The 16,199-nt window shown below is 43.2% G+C and overlaps 1 protein-coding gene across 1 annotated transcript in view; it reads left to right on the top strand.

Moving 5' to 3' along the window:
• The first annotated feature begins 346 nt into the window (after positions 1-346).
• Positions 347-16,199, top strand: part of gsk3ba (glycogen synthase kinase 3 beta, genome duplicate a) — a 183,844-nt gene continuing 167,991 nt past the window's right edge. Inside the window, exon 1 of the mRNA XM_048540399.2 lies at positions 347-997. Coding sequence (XP_048396356.1) covers positions 910-997 — 88 coding nt within the window. The 5' untranslated portion in view covers positions 347-909. The remainder of the gene's footprint in view (positions 998-16,199) is intronic.

The following is a 16,199-nucleotide window of genomic DNA, read 5'->3' on the forward strand; positions in this document are numbered from 1 at the left end:
GTTGCCCTGTAATGCGTTCGAACACTTCCAATCACAGGCAACGCTCGTCGTCAGATTTTTCCGTCAGGTTCCGGTTGGCCAACGTCACTGGCACTTCGCGGAGCTCGTGCTTTTCCGTCACCGCTCCTTATTGCCGACGACGTGCTTTCATTGGCTGGCGAACACAAACGAAGAGGGGGAAGGGCAAACCGAGGCTGTCGGCCCGTTTCCCCGTCGCTATCAGTCAACCGAACTTGATAAACACCTCCAGCAACACCCCCTCGCCGATTGGTTCCGCATCGCCCTAGGCGATGCTTACGTCTTTGACGCGTTCTGTGAATGGTTCTTTTCTCACATCAATCACTGCGCCCCGGCATCAAGTTAGATTGACCAGGAGGTTACAGCTGCAGTGAGAGGGAGAAAGAGATAGGCAAAAAAAGTACAAAGACAGCCGAGTGAATTAGGGAGGGGTTTTAACCGTTTTAATTGGGGTAAAACCACGGGTTTTCCCTCAGACATTGTTTTATTTTTTTTCCGTGTACTAACAGAGATGCGACTGGGCTATTAAGATCTGAAAAAATAAGCCGAGAAATTAAAAAAAAGGAAAAAAAATTACCTCAGGATTGAATTGAACTGAAGGAGCCGCCATGGCAGGAACCACCACCACCACCACCATCATCATCACCACCACCATCCTGCATTGAGCTCGGTCAAGATCAATATAGACCTTTGAAATCATTTCAGATTTATTTCTGACGATTATTATAAAAATATTTTTTAAAAAGACAGATAATTTGACCAGGAGAAATTTGCGCGATGAAACCAGGTGGACAGGATTAAAAATCAGAGGGGATCGAAAATAAAGGAATATAAGTGTCTTTTTTTTAAAAAATATATGTTTGAAAAATTAGATGTCGCTTTAAAGTAATCATGAGTGGTCGACCCAGGACAACGTCTTTTGCTGAGAGCTGCAAACCTGTGCAGCAGCCGTCTGCTTTTGGGAGCATGAAAGTCAGCAGTAAGTACATTATATCTAAATCATTTTCCTTTATTTAGAATCTTGCACACCTTCACCCCCCACCCCTGAAAACATTGTTAATCGAACGATTTCTTGACCTGTGGTATTTGTTAATTAACAGTCAGTGCTAATCGTAAAAAATGTAGGCCAGACTGGAAATGATTCGCCTGATGGTCTGCTTATGGCCGAAAGGATTCCTGGTAACAAACGATTTGAAATCGGAAAAGACGGAAAACTTTAATCTGCTTAGAAATGTGCATAAAGTAATTGTGAACTGATTCTTTTAACTCTGTAATTGCTTATTGATATTAATTTAACATATATAATTATCATGAGTTGGAATTGGAGTTTACAACTTCTGAAGGGCACAAATATTAGAATAACTTCATTGTATAACCAGTGGACATAGAAATGGAACATGGAAATTAATTTCTAGCTTTTTCTCTGCGTGTCCATCAGGTTAAGCAGAGATGTGGTATGTTTAGGAATTTGGCATATTTGTGATAGTGTGCAATTAGTACTTTCAACATGTCAACTTTGATTTTAACTCATTTAAAAATGATGCATTTTTTAAAATATAGAAACAGCATAATTTGTAACTGTTGGTTCTACCAAATAGTTGATTACTTTTTTAGTGTAAAACTTATGTTAGTGGCGTACACTAACTATCTTGTTTTCATAATTACTGAGTATGTTGTATATAGTTATAACTGTATGTGCATGTCTGTGACAATAATGCAGAATCTAGTGTACATCCAAAACACTCCTGACATTTCTGAATTCACAAATATCAAACAAGTGGGGCAAAGAAGTGGAGGGAAGAAGGTTGACTAAATGAAGTGATGAGACAATAGTAATACTTGGACATCCCTACTGGAGGTGGACAATCCCTAAAGTTGCTACTGTCAATCGACTGAGGGCAGACATGAAAGAATTTGTGATAAGCTAGCTGTACTGTTGGAAATGTGCAAAATTTTGCACGATTTGTGCTGTTTTACAATGTTTTTATGATAGGCCTTATTTAGAAATTGGTATGACAAATTACTTTTTGCATACGTTTTCATAAACTGTTTTTTAATAAAAATCCTAAATATCCTGACACAATGAGTTCTAAACTTCAAGAATCATTGGATAAGGCTAAATTGGTATGCTGTAGTTTTACTTTTGTGAAGCTATTCTGTTTTTTGTTGTAAATCTATTTTGTATATTCGGATTTAGTCAGATTGTTTTAAGGCTTTCTTTGAATGTTATTCTATCACATACATATCAAGGAATTGGCATAGCTGTGGAAAGACAGTACTTCTCATTTTCAGCACAAAACATTGTTAAGGGCCCATCTCTTGCCTTTTATTTTGTTTGTAAGAAGTTCATTATGTAGTTTATTTGATTAAAATTGCAATACCTCATTTAAGTTAATGCAACCAAGGAAATTGCAACTTTGATCCATCGTGTCTGCGAATTAATTGACCTCGATCAAGACAGCAATTATTGTGCTACTGGTGACTTCAGTCCATCATATAGGAGGGGGAAATTGGTCAGGCTTTCTGCCATAGAATGTGTTTTCCTCTGTTGTAAGCTGTTGTGTGCAGGTACTGAGTGAGGACAGAATTATATAGGCTTGGCTAAGATAATTCTATACTGTTTTGCTACTGTACAGATTCACATAGCAAACTTAATGTGAGTCATCACCAAAATGTAAAAGTTTTATCTGAACACTTACCTGAACACTTATCTGTTCTTTTAAAAATCTGAGCTACCTATGGCAGCTGACAAATGGCCATTTTCCAGTTGCTCTGTATCGTGAAGGATTGATGATGTGCTACCTCACTCCGGTGCGCTTCCATGGACTCCCCATCCTCCTCTTTCCTTGTCCGTACTCCTCCTTTCTATCCTTTTCCACCCTTCCTTCCCCAGTCCTTACCCCCATCCCCACTTCTCCTCCTCCTCTTCCCACTACCATCCGCCCAGGCCTCTCGTCCCAGACTCCCTGTTTCTACTTTCTCCTTCTCCATGCTGCCCCACAACCCTCCATCCTGCCCACTTGCCTTGTCACCTGCCCGCCTCTCTCATCACCCCCACCTCCTGACACCCCTGAAATAATCTCCCTTCCAGCCTTCTGCCTTTGCCCTGCCCACCTCTAACCCAATGCTCTTGCCTTTTCCCCACGGCCCTGGCCCCCTTCCTCCTCTCCCCCCTCTACCAGCCTCTCTTCCTCCCCTCCCCCCCGGCCCTTCTCCACCTCCTCCTTCTCACCCACCCCGGCCCTTCACCCTCACCAGCCCACCACCACGTCCCTTCCCTTCTCCGCCCAACCCCCCCCCACCCCCTTGTCTCTTCTCTTTCTCCCCCCACCCCCCGGCACCCGGTCGCTTCTCTGCCCGCCCCTCCCAAGCCCCGACTCCGACTCCTCCTCCTCCTCCTCGTCTGCCTCCCGTTTTCCCCCCACCTTATCGTCCTCCCCTGTTCGTCCCTTCCTCCTTTGTGCGCCCCCCCTTTCCTCCTTTGTGCGCCCCCCCCTTTCCTCCTTTGTGCGCCCCCCCCTTTCCTCCTTTGTGCGCCCCCCCTTTCCTCCTTTGTGCGCCCCCCCCTTTCCTCCTTTGTGCGCCCCCCCTTTCCTCCTTTGTGCGCCCCCCCCTTTCCTCCTTTGTGCGCCCCCCCGCTTTCCTCCTTTGTGCGCCCCCCCGCTTTCCTCCTTTGTGCGCCCCCCCCCTTTCCTCCTTTGTGCGCCCCCCCTTTCCTCCTTTGTGCGCCCCCCCTTTCCTCCTTTGTGCGCCCCCCCCCTTTCCTCCTTTGTGCGCCCCCCCCTTTCCTCCTTTGTGCGCCCCCCCCTTTCCTCCTTTGTGCGCCCCCCCTTTCCTCCTTTGTGCGCCCCCCCCTTTCCTCCTTTGTGCGCCCCCCCTTTCCTCCTTTGTGCGCCCCCCCTTTCCTCCTTTGTGCGCCCCCCCTTTCCTCCTTTGTGCGCCCCCCCTTTCCTCCTTTGTGCGCCCCCCCTTTCCTCCTTTGTGCGCCCCCCCTTTCCTCCTTTGTGCGCCCCCCCTTTCCTCCTTTGTGCGCCCCCCCTTTCCTCCTTTGTGCGCCCCCCCTTTCCTCCTTTGTGCGCCCCCCCTTTCCTCCTTTGTGCGCCCCCCCTTTCCTCCTTTGTGCGCCCCCCCTTTCCTCCTTTGTGCGCCCCCCCTTTCCTCCTTTGTGCGCCCCCCCCCTTTCCTCCTTTGTGCGCCCCCCCCTTTCCTCCTTTGTGCGCCCCCCCCTTTCCTCCTTTGTGCGCCCCCCCCTTTCCTCCTTTGTGCGCCCCCCCCTTTCCTCCTTTGTGCGCCCCCCCCCTTTCCTCCTTTGTGCGCCCCCCCTTTCCTCCTTTGTGCGCCCCCCCTTTCCTCCTTTGTGCGCCCCCCCCCTTTCCTCCTTTGTGCGCCCCCCCCCTTTCCTCCTTTGTGCGCCCCCCCCCTTTCCTCCTTTGTGCGCCCCCCCCTTTCCTCCTTTGTGCGCCCCCCCCTTTCCTCCTTTGTGCGCCCCCCCCTTTCCTCCTTTGTGCGCCCCCCCCTTTCCTCCTTTGTGCGCCCCCCCCTTTCCTCCTTTGTGCGCCCCCCCCCTTTCCTCCTTTGTGCGCCCCCCCCTTCACCCTCTTCTCTTGTTCACCGCCAAGGACTGTCATGCCCCCTCCCCAAGGGACCCCACCATCCCCATCTTCACCTCCACCAATCTCCTTCTCCACCCCACCCCCACCCCGTTGCCCCAAGGGCACCCACCTTCTCCCATCGCATCTTTTTAGTTGTAACTGACTGGGATGAGCTTCCACATCCAGCTTCAAGATTGTCGGACTGCTGAAAACTAAAACTAAAATCCTGCTCAGTGGGTGTTTGACCCCACCCCATGCTCGTTTTTTTTGCTCCAACTTTTTTGAAGAAAGGTACCTTTTGAAACACCTGGCTGACCTTCGAGCAGGCAGTTTGGCTCAGAGTTTACAACATTTGCTTTCAAAGAAATGACAGAACAAGTCCTAAAAGGTACATCTTGTAACATGCCATTGAATCTTTCCTAGCATTCAGCATTTTGAGTGGAGAGGAGAGAAATAGGGCAAAAACATACTTAAATGCAATCAAATAAGTACTTCTAAAATGATATCAAAGGGAATGTACAGATGTTCTTAAGCTTGATCAAATTAGTTTGTAACTGGAACTAATTGGGATGTGCATGGCCTGATGGAAAATACCATTCAGATTAAAGTGGCGTGGTGGTTCAGTAGATAGTACTACTCTGGTTTCCTCCCACAGACCAAAAATTGGCCGTGCTAAATTGTCCGTCGTGTTTAGGGATGTGTAGACTAGGTGGATTAGCCATGGGGAATGCAAGGTTATAGCAATAGGGTTAGGGATGAATCTGAGTGGGATCTGCTTCATGGGGTTGATGTGGACTTGATGGGTCGAATGGCTTGCTTCTACACTGTAGGGATTCTATGATGAGTTACATGTAGCTTGATTTCTGTTCATTTTTAAAACAGTTTTTGACATTTGGTACACTTATGAAGCAACTATTATGAATCATTGTACTTAAGCCCACTTTGCACTTAATTTTGGTGAATGATTTCAAAATGGTGCTCGAGTAATAGAAATTCACTGCATTCTAATTTTGACATATGTGAAGTTTTCCCTTATTTCTATAAAGTCAACCCTTGCACCTCTGTGGTGTTGGTTTTTTCGTTGTGGAGAAACCTTTCTTGGCTGCTGGGTTACTAGAAGGATACCTTCATTGTGCATCTATTCACAGTATCCATTAAAAATTTTTGAAGTGGAGGATGTTCGATTCTATAAACTTGCATTCTTTGGTTGGTAAATTTAGTTTGCAAACAAATGCTGGGAGTGATATTTTCTCCCATCTATGTATATTCAATAGCTTAATTTTAATGAGTCTATGCATAATGTGTTTTGGGGCCATTTAAATTAAAACATGATTGAGATTGTGTTTTCGCTTCACTTCAGTAATATCTAGTTTCTGTCAAGGATTTCCTTGTATTTGTATTTTATTTCTGTTTTTCTTTTGGTTTAGTAGTCATGGAGCAAAAAGCAATAACACAAAATGAAGTGAAATTCAAGCCACCTGTAAATGTGTTGTCAGATGCATTTGTCCTTAACAATAAAAAGGTTACCAAAATATTCAATTCATTTCAGTAACAGATTGTGTTAATCACTCTGGTAAGGAGCACACCTCAATTGTGCATTTATTGTTTTGTGGAATGTAATTTTTAACTTGGCATGAATATTTCATTTGTTATTTGTAAATATTACAGAATTGAGTCATAAAAATTTATATTCACTACGGTGGTGACATCAGGTGAGTCATTGACAAATTATCGGATGTTGCGAAACTTGACCTGCTGTTGAGAAATAAGGCAGGGCAGATGACTGAGGTGTCAGTGGTGGAGCAGTTGAGGGTCAGTGACCACAATTCTGCTAGCTTTAAAATAATGATGGAAAAGAATAGACCAGATCTAAAATTTTAAAGTTCTAAATTGGAGGAAGGCCAATTTTGATGGTATTAGGCAGGAACTTTCAAAAGTTGATTGGGGCGGATGTTTGCAGGTGAAGGGATGGCTAGAAAATGGGAAGCCTTCAAAAATGAGAACAGAAGTCCAGAGACAGAGTGTTTCTGTTAGGATGTAGGGCAAGGGAGATAAGTGTAGGAAATGCTGGATGACTAGAGAAGTTCAGGTATTGGTCAAGAATGAGTAGGAAGCATATGTCCTGTATAGACAGCAGAAATCGAGTGATTTATAGAGGAATATAAAAGCAGTAGAATGGAAAAAAAAGCACTTGAATGAAATCAGTAGGGCAGAAAGAGGACATGAGATAGTTTTGGAAATACAGTTAAGGAAGATCCAGAGGGATTCTACAAATACATCAAGGGCAAAAAGTGACTAGGGTGAGAATAGGCAGCTTCTTGGATCTTTAAGGAGACCTATGTTAGGAACCACAGGAAATGGGAGAGATACTAAATGAGTATTTTACATCTGTGTTTACTGTGGAGAAGGATATGGAAAATTGAGAACGTGGGAAATTAGTGTCATTTTTCAAAATATCCACATTACTGAGGAGGTGGTACTGGATGTCTTAAAACGTGTAAAGGTAGGTAAATCCCTGGGACCTGATCTGAGAACTCTATGGAAAGGTAGGGAAGAGATTATTGGGTCCCTCGTTTAGATACTTGTATCATTGATAGCCACAGGTGAGGTGCGGAAAGATTGGATGTTAGCTAACGTGGTGCCACTAAGAAAGGTGGAAAGAAAAAGCCAGGGAACTATAGACCAGTGAGCCTGGTAGTGGTGGTGGGCAAGTTTTTGTAGAGAATCCTGAGTGACACAATTTATATGCATTTGGAAAAGCAAGGACTGATTAGGGATAGTCAACATGGCTTTGTGTGAAGCAAAATGTGTCTCATGATCTTGATTAAGTTTTTTTTCTGAAGAAGTGACAAAGAGGAATTGATTGAAGAATAGTGGTAGAAGGTGGATGTGATTTGTTTGGACTTCAGTAAGGCGTGTGATAGAGTTCCTCGACTAGTTAGTAAGGTTAAATCACACGGAATAGAGGGAAAACTAGATATTTGGATACAGAACTGGCTGGAAGGTAGAAGATAGAGGGTGGTATTGAAGGGTTGCTTTTCAGACTGGAAGCCTGTGACCAGCAGTGTGTCACAAGGATTAGTGTTGGGTCCTCTGCCTTTTGTCATTTAATGTGAAGATAGGAGGTATGGTTAGTAAATTTGCAGATGACACCAAAATTGGAGGTGTATGGACAGAGAAGAAGGTTATCTTAAAGTGCAACGGGATCTTGATCAGATGGACCAATGGGTGGAGGATTGGCAGATGGAGTTTAATAATAGAATCCCTACAGTGTGGAAACAGGTCATTCAGCTCAACAAACCCACACGGCCCCTTCAACAAGCATCCCACCCTGACTAACTCCCCTACCCCTGCATTTCCCCTGGATAGTAGGGACAATTTAACATGACTAATCCACCTGTTCTGCACACCTTTGGACTGTGGGAGGAAACCGGAGCACCTGGAGGAAACCCACGCAGACATGGGGAGAACGTGCAAACTCTGCACAGACAATTACCCGAAGGTGGAATCGAACCTCGTCTCTGGCGCTGTGAGGCGTCAGTGCTAACCGCTGGGCCACCATGCTGCTTAAGTATTTATAGTAAGGCAAACTAGGGCAGGACATATACAGTTAATGGTAGGTCCCTGGGAGTGTTGCCTGACAAAGATCTCGGGGTGCAGGTGTATAGTTCCCTGGAAGTGGAGTCACACGTTGACAGGGTAGCTAAGAAGGTGGGTACAATTACAGCATTTAAAAGGCATCTGGGAGGGTTTAGAGGGATAGGGACCAAATGCCAGCTGATGGGATTGGGTCATGTTGGAATGTCTGGTTGACGCAGATAAGTTAGACCCAAAGGTCTATTTCCATGAAATATGACTTTATCAATCCTAGTTTTTCTTTGAATTTACCCACCTTGATTCCATACCCCGCTATTTGATTGTCTCCAAAATCTATAAATGAGTTTTTAAATTTTTAATTGACTTGTCCTCAACAACCTTGTGGTTAGAATTTCAAATTTTTAGTACCCCTTTGTGTGAATGTGATTCAGTACAGTATCCTAAACTGCTTTCCTCCACTTTCAAGCTTAAGCTCACTTCCCCAGGACTTTCACACTAGAAGAAATAAGGTAGGTATTTTTTCCTCTCTTCACTCATTTTAATCACTTTAAGCAATGATGCTAACAAAGTATTTAATCTTGAATTCTTTTATAATAGATTTATTAGCAGGTGGCATTAATTGCAACTTAAGTTTTGTACTTCAATAAAAGGAAAGCTTGTAAAGAATTTACATCTCAACCTTAGATTTAACGATTCAACAACATTTCTGAAGTACTGTCACTGGACTGTGTTAATTCTGCTTTCTCTCCGCAGGGCTGCCAGACTTGCTGAGTTTCTCCAGCAGTTTGTTTTTGTAACAACATTTCCTGCATTTTTCAGTGCTGTTATGTGAATCCTATCCATTATCGCCATTGCTGAATGAAAATAGACTTGGCTATCCAATTTCATTAAGTATGTATCGAGTCATGCAGTACAAAAGCAGACCCTTCAGCCTAACCAATCCTTGCTGACCATAATCCCAAACTAAACTAGTCCCACCTGTCTGTACTTGACCTGTATCCCTTCAAATATTCCTTATTCTTGTACTTGCCTAAATGTTTTCTTAAATGTAATTGTACCACACCCCCCCCCATTTCCTCAGGATGCTCATTTCATATGCGAACCACTCTGTTTTAAAAAAATTGCCCCTTATGACTTGTTAATTTTTTTCCTTCACCTGTAAAATATGCCCTCTAGTCTTTATCTGCCACGCTAGGGAAGAGATGCTTGCAATCATTCATAAGTGCCTTTATGTGAACAGGAAGGTTGTAATGCAGAAACTTTGTCAGCCTAAGATAGGCAAAGGCAGGAACATATGTTAAAGGAAAACTCAAGAAAGAAACTGACCATCTCGTGTCTTCACGAAACTAAAGTTGAAACTGGAAACCAGAACTTCTGGAGAGACTCAACCTAGTTGAAATCATAATAAAGGATACAGTCATCAGAGCTCACTTAATCCCACTGGTGCATTACAAGTAGGCTAAATGAGGCAGAGGCTCAACTCAGGAGTTGAGGATAGATAAATATACATTTGCTGCAACTGTTTCTCTTGTATGAAGGTAACATTGAATTTGTGCCATCCAGACCAGATTGAAGACATTGTGCAAATTTGAGTTATTTTTGAAAAAGGCCACGGCCCAGGTTGTGTGGTTGCGATCAGGCTCTTCTCTAGAAGGAGAGGAGCTGCAAATCTTTGTGAGGAAGATGGAATTTTGAAGAATTTTGTGACTGATATTGATCTCTATACTGAATGGACTGCTGAGTTAATTCATAGATTCCCTACAGTGTGGAAACAGGCCCTTCAGCCCATCATGTCAACACCAACTCTGAGCATCCCAGTCAGACCCTTCCCTCTATAACCCATCTAATCTACACTTCCCTCAACACTATGGGTAATTTTCCATGGCCAGTCCACCTAGCCTGCCCATTTTTTGGATTGTGGGCAGAAACCAGAGCGCCTAGTGGAGACCCGTGCAGACTTGGGGAGAATGTGGAGTTTGCACACAGACAGTAGCCGAGGGTGGAATTGAATCTGGCTCCCTGGTATTATGAGGCAGCAGTGCTAACTGCTGAGCCACTGTGCCGCCCCTGTTAGTTCTACTTGCCATTTATTGTGTAACATGTACAGTAATTTGTAATCAACCAAAATTTGTCTTCTAATTCATATGTAACTTGAGTTGATTCTGGATTTTAGAGTACAGGGGGTCACCCAAGGTGATATTTTAGTGTTTGTCTTGTTTGTTTTTTTGTTTTAAATTATGGAATTTATGGCTTCATTTTTTTTGTATACATCTGGGTATTTGGGTTTTTAAAGCATTGCTGGTCTCAACTAAGGTCATAACACAACTCATTTGAGTCGTTGATAAAATACTACTGAAACTGCAAGCTTGGAAAATCATATTGCTTTTAATTTGGAACTGAGGTCACCCATTTTGACTTAAAAAAACCGAAAGAACTGCGGATGCTGTAAATCAGGAACAAAAATAAAGTTTATGGAAATGCTGAGCAGGTCTGGCAGCATCTGTGAAGGAAAGAAATGAGTTCATGTTTCAGTCCCTCTGAAGAAGGGTCTCCAGTCCTGAAAAAACAGAGTTAACATTTCCTTCACAAATGCCGCCAGACCTGCTGAGCTTTTCCAGCAATTTTGAATTTTAAGTTGGATAGATTGAACTAATTTCAAAGTTGTGAAGAACATCAGTGGAAAAACCACAAAAAAGATGATTGGAAATAAGATTTTAGCCTTTGTTTAAAAGGTGCTGAAATGTAATGTAATGAAATGAAGTCTAAAGCATATGTTTCTCTCTCCTCAGAAGCTGCCAGACCTTCTGAGCTTCTCCAGCAATTTATTTTTATATCTGAAGCTTTGGTTAGACTGCATTGTGGAATAGTGTTGGCTCTGGGTTTTGCGGCTCAAAACATACTTGCTCTGGCAGGGGTGCAGTTCAAATTTAGTTGTACGATACCTTTAACTCTTTCAAAGTGCTGACAGTTTACAGAAACTAAGATTCTATTAATTCCCTATAGGGCAGAGGATTTTAAGGGATGATCTGGATGAGGTATTTAAAATGTCTGAGGCACAGAATGGAATAAACTGTATTTCCTGGTGTGGAAGTCCAAAGAAAAGGAAAATAGCCTTAATAATATTGGATCTAGACTATTCAAGATTGAAATTGAGAAAAATGAGTTTGGTAGATTTTTATAAGGTAACAGTATTGAGAGATGTGAACGAAGGTGGATGGAGATGAAATACAGATGAACGAGGACCTAACTGAATAGCTGAAATGTGTGATGGACTGAAAGGAACAGTAATAAGCCAGTGTTTTAAAAATATCTGAACGATTCTGAGGGGAACATTATACCATGAAATGTAATTACAAAAAATATTTCATTTACCAAATCTTACATTCCTTTCAAGGCATGGGAATTAGTTATTTATTGAACTTCTTAAAGTATGTTGCGAAAATCTTTTTCCTTGCGTGGTTGAATCAAGTGATATTATCTTGTTATTACATTGTTTTCTTAGGATGCCCTTTCCCCCCACTGAACTTCTCTCCTAGACAATAGTCATAGAGAAAGCATTCTTATGGTTGTATTGTTGTTTAAGTCCCCACTGACTAGTTTTGCGTCCCTGTTCATTGTATTCCGTAGCATCCTTGTTAGGGGATGTGCCTCCTTTTACTGTTCTTGGTCTCTTGAGTTCTTTGCAACTATTAGATGCCTGCAACTGCTTAATTTAAATTTTGCCTGCTGATACATAACAGTTCTGAACAAGTGTTATTTACTACCCACTTTGGTCTAGTCAAGCTAGGTTTACGCGTTAACACAGCAAAATATCATTTAACTCCGAGGAATGGTTTACATAATTTTAAATACTTTTTTTGCAACAAGTTTCTCCGAAGTATGTCAAACTTTGCAAACACCAATCAACTCTGTTTAGCCACGAACTTGCATTATGTAGCTTCCAGATGCTTGTCAACATTAAGATGGATAGACACTAACCAAAGATGATTTGAGGGGAGGCAGAGGTGTAAATAAAGGCTTAGTTAAGGAAAGTTAAGAAGGAACCCCAACAAGTGGAATGTGAAGAATGTTGGGAAGTTAATTTGGTTTTTGCCCAGTTTCCCAATGAAAAATGGTTTGCGAAACACGGTGTGTCAGCCCTTTTAGATGGGAATGTAACCACTGTATGTGAAATATACTTTGACCTTAGGATGACAGCAGGAAGAATGTTGAGGTTGTGCAGTGACTGTATGTTTCTTCTGTCTTATCCCCACCCTTAAAATTGCATTGCACTCCAGGTATCAGTTTTTTGCCTTGAGAAAAGGAATCTTGGCTTCATGTCTGACTATCTCAAGTAAGTTCATGAGGCCCAAATCGCTGAATAGGGCAAGGGTTTAATCCAAGACAATTTGCCTTTTACTGCAGTTTTCCTAAACATTCTCTAGAGATAAAAACATGAAAGATTCATTTTTTTTTACTTAATGTCGCGAATATGCTGGGAAGTCATAAAGGTGGCTGATATAATGTGAATTTGATGGACGTCGTCTCCTAATCTTCTAAAAGAATGCCATTTCAGGTTAACCCCATGGTAATTGAATTAAATTTCATCAGCAGCTATCGGTTTTTTTTTCAGTTGATATCCTTGTTGGCTTACAAAAGTTTAGGTTTTTGATTGGCGTTACTTCCAGATACAGATTAAACTAAACCATTCAAATGACAACAGAAAACCTTACTTAAAGTAAAAAGTTCCCAAAAATTGAAAGCCAGGCAGCATCAAAGGAGCAGGAAAATTGACGTTTCTTCAGAAGGGTCCCGACCCGAAATGTCAACTTTCCTGCTCCTCTGCTGCCTGGCCTGCTGTGTTCCTCCACCTCCACACTGTTATCTTTGACTGCAGCATCAGCAGTTCTTACTATGTCCCAGAAATTGGAGAAGGCTTGTTACTTTTTGAAGTTGAGGAGAAATACCTGAAGACAAATTTATAGTGCAGGTCTAGAGAATTCAGTACTTTGAATGTTACAGATCAGATCAGGCTTGCGTGATGACAGCAGAGTAGGACATCTGAACCAGAGTTCATCTGCTCTGTCCATTTATTTTTGGTTTTCCTCTCCATGTTTTTTTTCTTCATTCTTCTTACCTCTGCACTCTGGTAGCATTTGCCAATGACTGGGGTAGAGTCAGCATGGGCTCCTGGCCTCAAGATCCTTGAGGCTAGGTCCTGATGCTTACTGGAGACAACGCTGTTCTATTTTCTCTGCTTGGAAAGACTATAATTCTGAACGTTGATTTCTTTATTGTAATTTATTCTTAAGATTTTGTACCAAAATATCTTTTTTGTATTTAAAACAGCAATAAGGTCTATATAATTATTGCTTTATTTTTCTAACTTATTCCCAAGAATTTGTACCAAGGTACCTTCATACCTAAGATGGCGCCATAAACAGTGACTTTGTAAACTTTTCACTGTACAGTGGGGGATTCAGCAATAATAATGTCATTGAACATCAAAGGGTGATTGTTAGTTTCTCTTGTTGGAGATGGTGATTGCTGGGCACTTGTATGCCGCAAATAATACCAGCGACTTGGTACCCCAGACCTGGCTATTATCCAGGTCTTGCTGCAGTTGGTCTTGGACTGCATCGGGGTTTGAAGAAGCACAAAAATTGCTGTTCGTTGTACAGTAATCAGCGACCATCTCACTTCTGACCTTTTATGATGGAGCACTTGAAAATGCTTGGGTGAAGGACTCCACCCTGAGGACCTCATTCGGAAATATCGTAGCACTGAGATGACTAATCCCCAGTGACACAACTGTTTTCCTTTGTGCTTGGTCCAGTTGTTCGAGCCCTCCCCTCCCAATTTCCATTGAGTCTTGTTTTACAGGGCTTCCTAATGGCACACTCTGTCAAATGCGGCCTTGATATAAAGGGCAGCCGTTGTCATCTCCCTGCTGCAATTCAGCTCTTGCCTACATTTAAATTAAGGTTATAATAGGTTCAGGGATGTTGTGGTCTAGGTGGAACCCAAACCGAGTGCCAGCAAGCATATTATAGCTAAGCAGTGTGACATCATAAGATTAGCCCCTCAGTCACTTTTCTCATGGTCTGGAGTTGAAAGAGTTGGATTTGTCCTGCTTTTTGTGAAAAGAGTCTACCTAGACCATTATCCAAATTATTGAGATGCCATTGTTGTAACGGTGCTGAAACAGCTTGGCTTGCTGCAGCAGCATGTTCTGGATCACAGGTCTTCAGTACCATTGCAGGGTGAGCCATCTTTGTAGTATCTAGTTCCTTCAGTTGTTGTCTTGATGTTATGCGGGGTTAAATCAAATTGGCTGAACACTGGGGTCTGCCAGTGGAGGACTCGGCTGACCTGTCATTGAGAATATGGAAAACAAAGTGTGGGGCTGGAAGAACGCTGCAGGCTAAGCAGGATCTTAGGAGCACAAAAGCTGACGTTTCTGGCCTAGACCCTTCAACAGAAAAGGGGGATGGGGAGAGGATTCTGCAATAAATAGGGAGAGCGGGGGAGGCGCACTGAAGATGGATAGAGGAGAAGATAGGTGGAGAGTAGAGTATGGGTGTGGAGGTAGGGAGGGGATAGATCAGTCCGGAGAGGACGGACAGGTCGGACAAGTCAAGGGGGTGGGATGAGGTTGGTAGGAAATGGAGGTTTGGCTTGAGGTGGAAGGAGGGGATAGGTGAGAGGAAAAACAGATTAGGCAGGTGGGGATGAGCTGGGCTGGTTTTGGGATGCAGTGGTGGGGGGTGGGGGGGCAGATTTTGAAGCTGGTGAAATCCACATTGATACCATTGGACCACAGAGTTCCCAAGCGGAATATGAGTTGCTGTTCCTGCACCCTATGGGTGGCATCATTATGGCACTGCAGGAGGTCCAGGATGGACATGTTGTTAAACTGGCAGCGCGGTTGAGTTGTTAATGCATACCACGATTCAAAAGTTGTGGTAGAACTTTGGGGGTTAGATCTGATCACTTGGTTGTGAAATCGCTGAGCTGGCTATCACCTACTTTTTCTGTTTGGCATAAACGTAGACTTATGTTAGAACTTCCAGGTTTACACTTCAATTTTAAGAATTTCTAGTGCAGATCCTAGCACGCACTCTTCCTTGAAGCATGGTTTATCTCCTGGCTTGATGATAATGATGGAGTGTGCAATAAGCCAGGTATGAGTTTGCAAGATGTGTTTGAGTACAATTCTGCTGGTGACCCACAGGAGCTCAGAGGCCTGGTTTACAGTTGCTAGACCTGCAAACACCGGCCATTGTCTCCGCTAGGACTGTGGTAGTCACTCTTAAAGATAGATGCATCTGTGGCAGACAGATTGGTCAGCCTGATGTCAAGGTTTTGTTTTCCTCTTTACTTCCCTCTTCACCTACAGCAGATGCACTGTTGCAACTTGTCCTCTAAAACCAGGCCGACTCATTTAACCTGGCACTGCCAAGCTAATTATGGATATTGGAGTCCCTCATTGAGTAGTTTTTGTGGTCAGTTGTACCCAGTATCACTTTGAAGTAGTGTTCAATATGGCATAATTATTAGCTGAGGGTAGGCGTTGCATGGTAGTTGGTAATCAAGTAGTTTGCTTGTCTAAGTTTGACGTAATGCCATGACACTTCATTTTGTTCCGTCCTGTTGAGGATTCAGGGCACCTCCCTCCTGAATGTGTATGATGGGTATTGCTACCTTTGCTTTGGTCTGTCCTTGCTGCCTGACAGAGATGCCCAGGGTTCTTGACTGTAGTGCCTAGGCATAAGGTACAACTCTGATGTGAAAATCACCATGGCAGCTGTTGCTTGTCTAATCTTGAGACAACTGTTCCAGTTTTGGCACTAGCCCCCCAGATGTCAATAAGGACGATTCTACAGGAATGGCATGACTGATGAGAGGAGAATGCTGGAACTTGAGCTCCAGTGCTTTGAGCTGAACCAAATATTTGTCTTAATCAAAATGGGCGTCTAGGAATAGGTGAGACAACCTTAAAGCCCAAACAAC

Source organism: Stegostoma tigrinum, chromosome 12 (genome assembly GCF_030684315.1).
Source record: "Stegostoma tigrinum isolate sSteTig4 chromosome 12, sSteTig4.hap1, whole genome shotgun sequence".
NCBI lineage: Eukaryota > Metazoa > Chordata > Chondrichthyes > Orectolobiformes > Stegostomatidae > Stegostoma > Stegostoma tigrinum.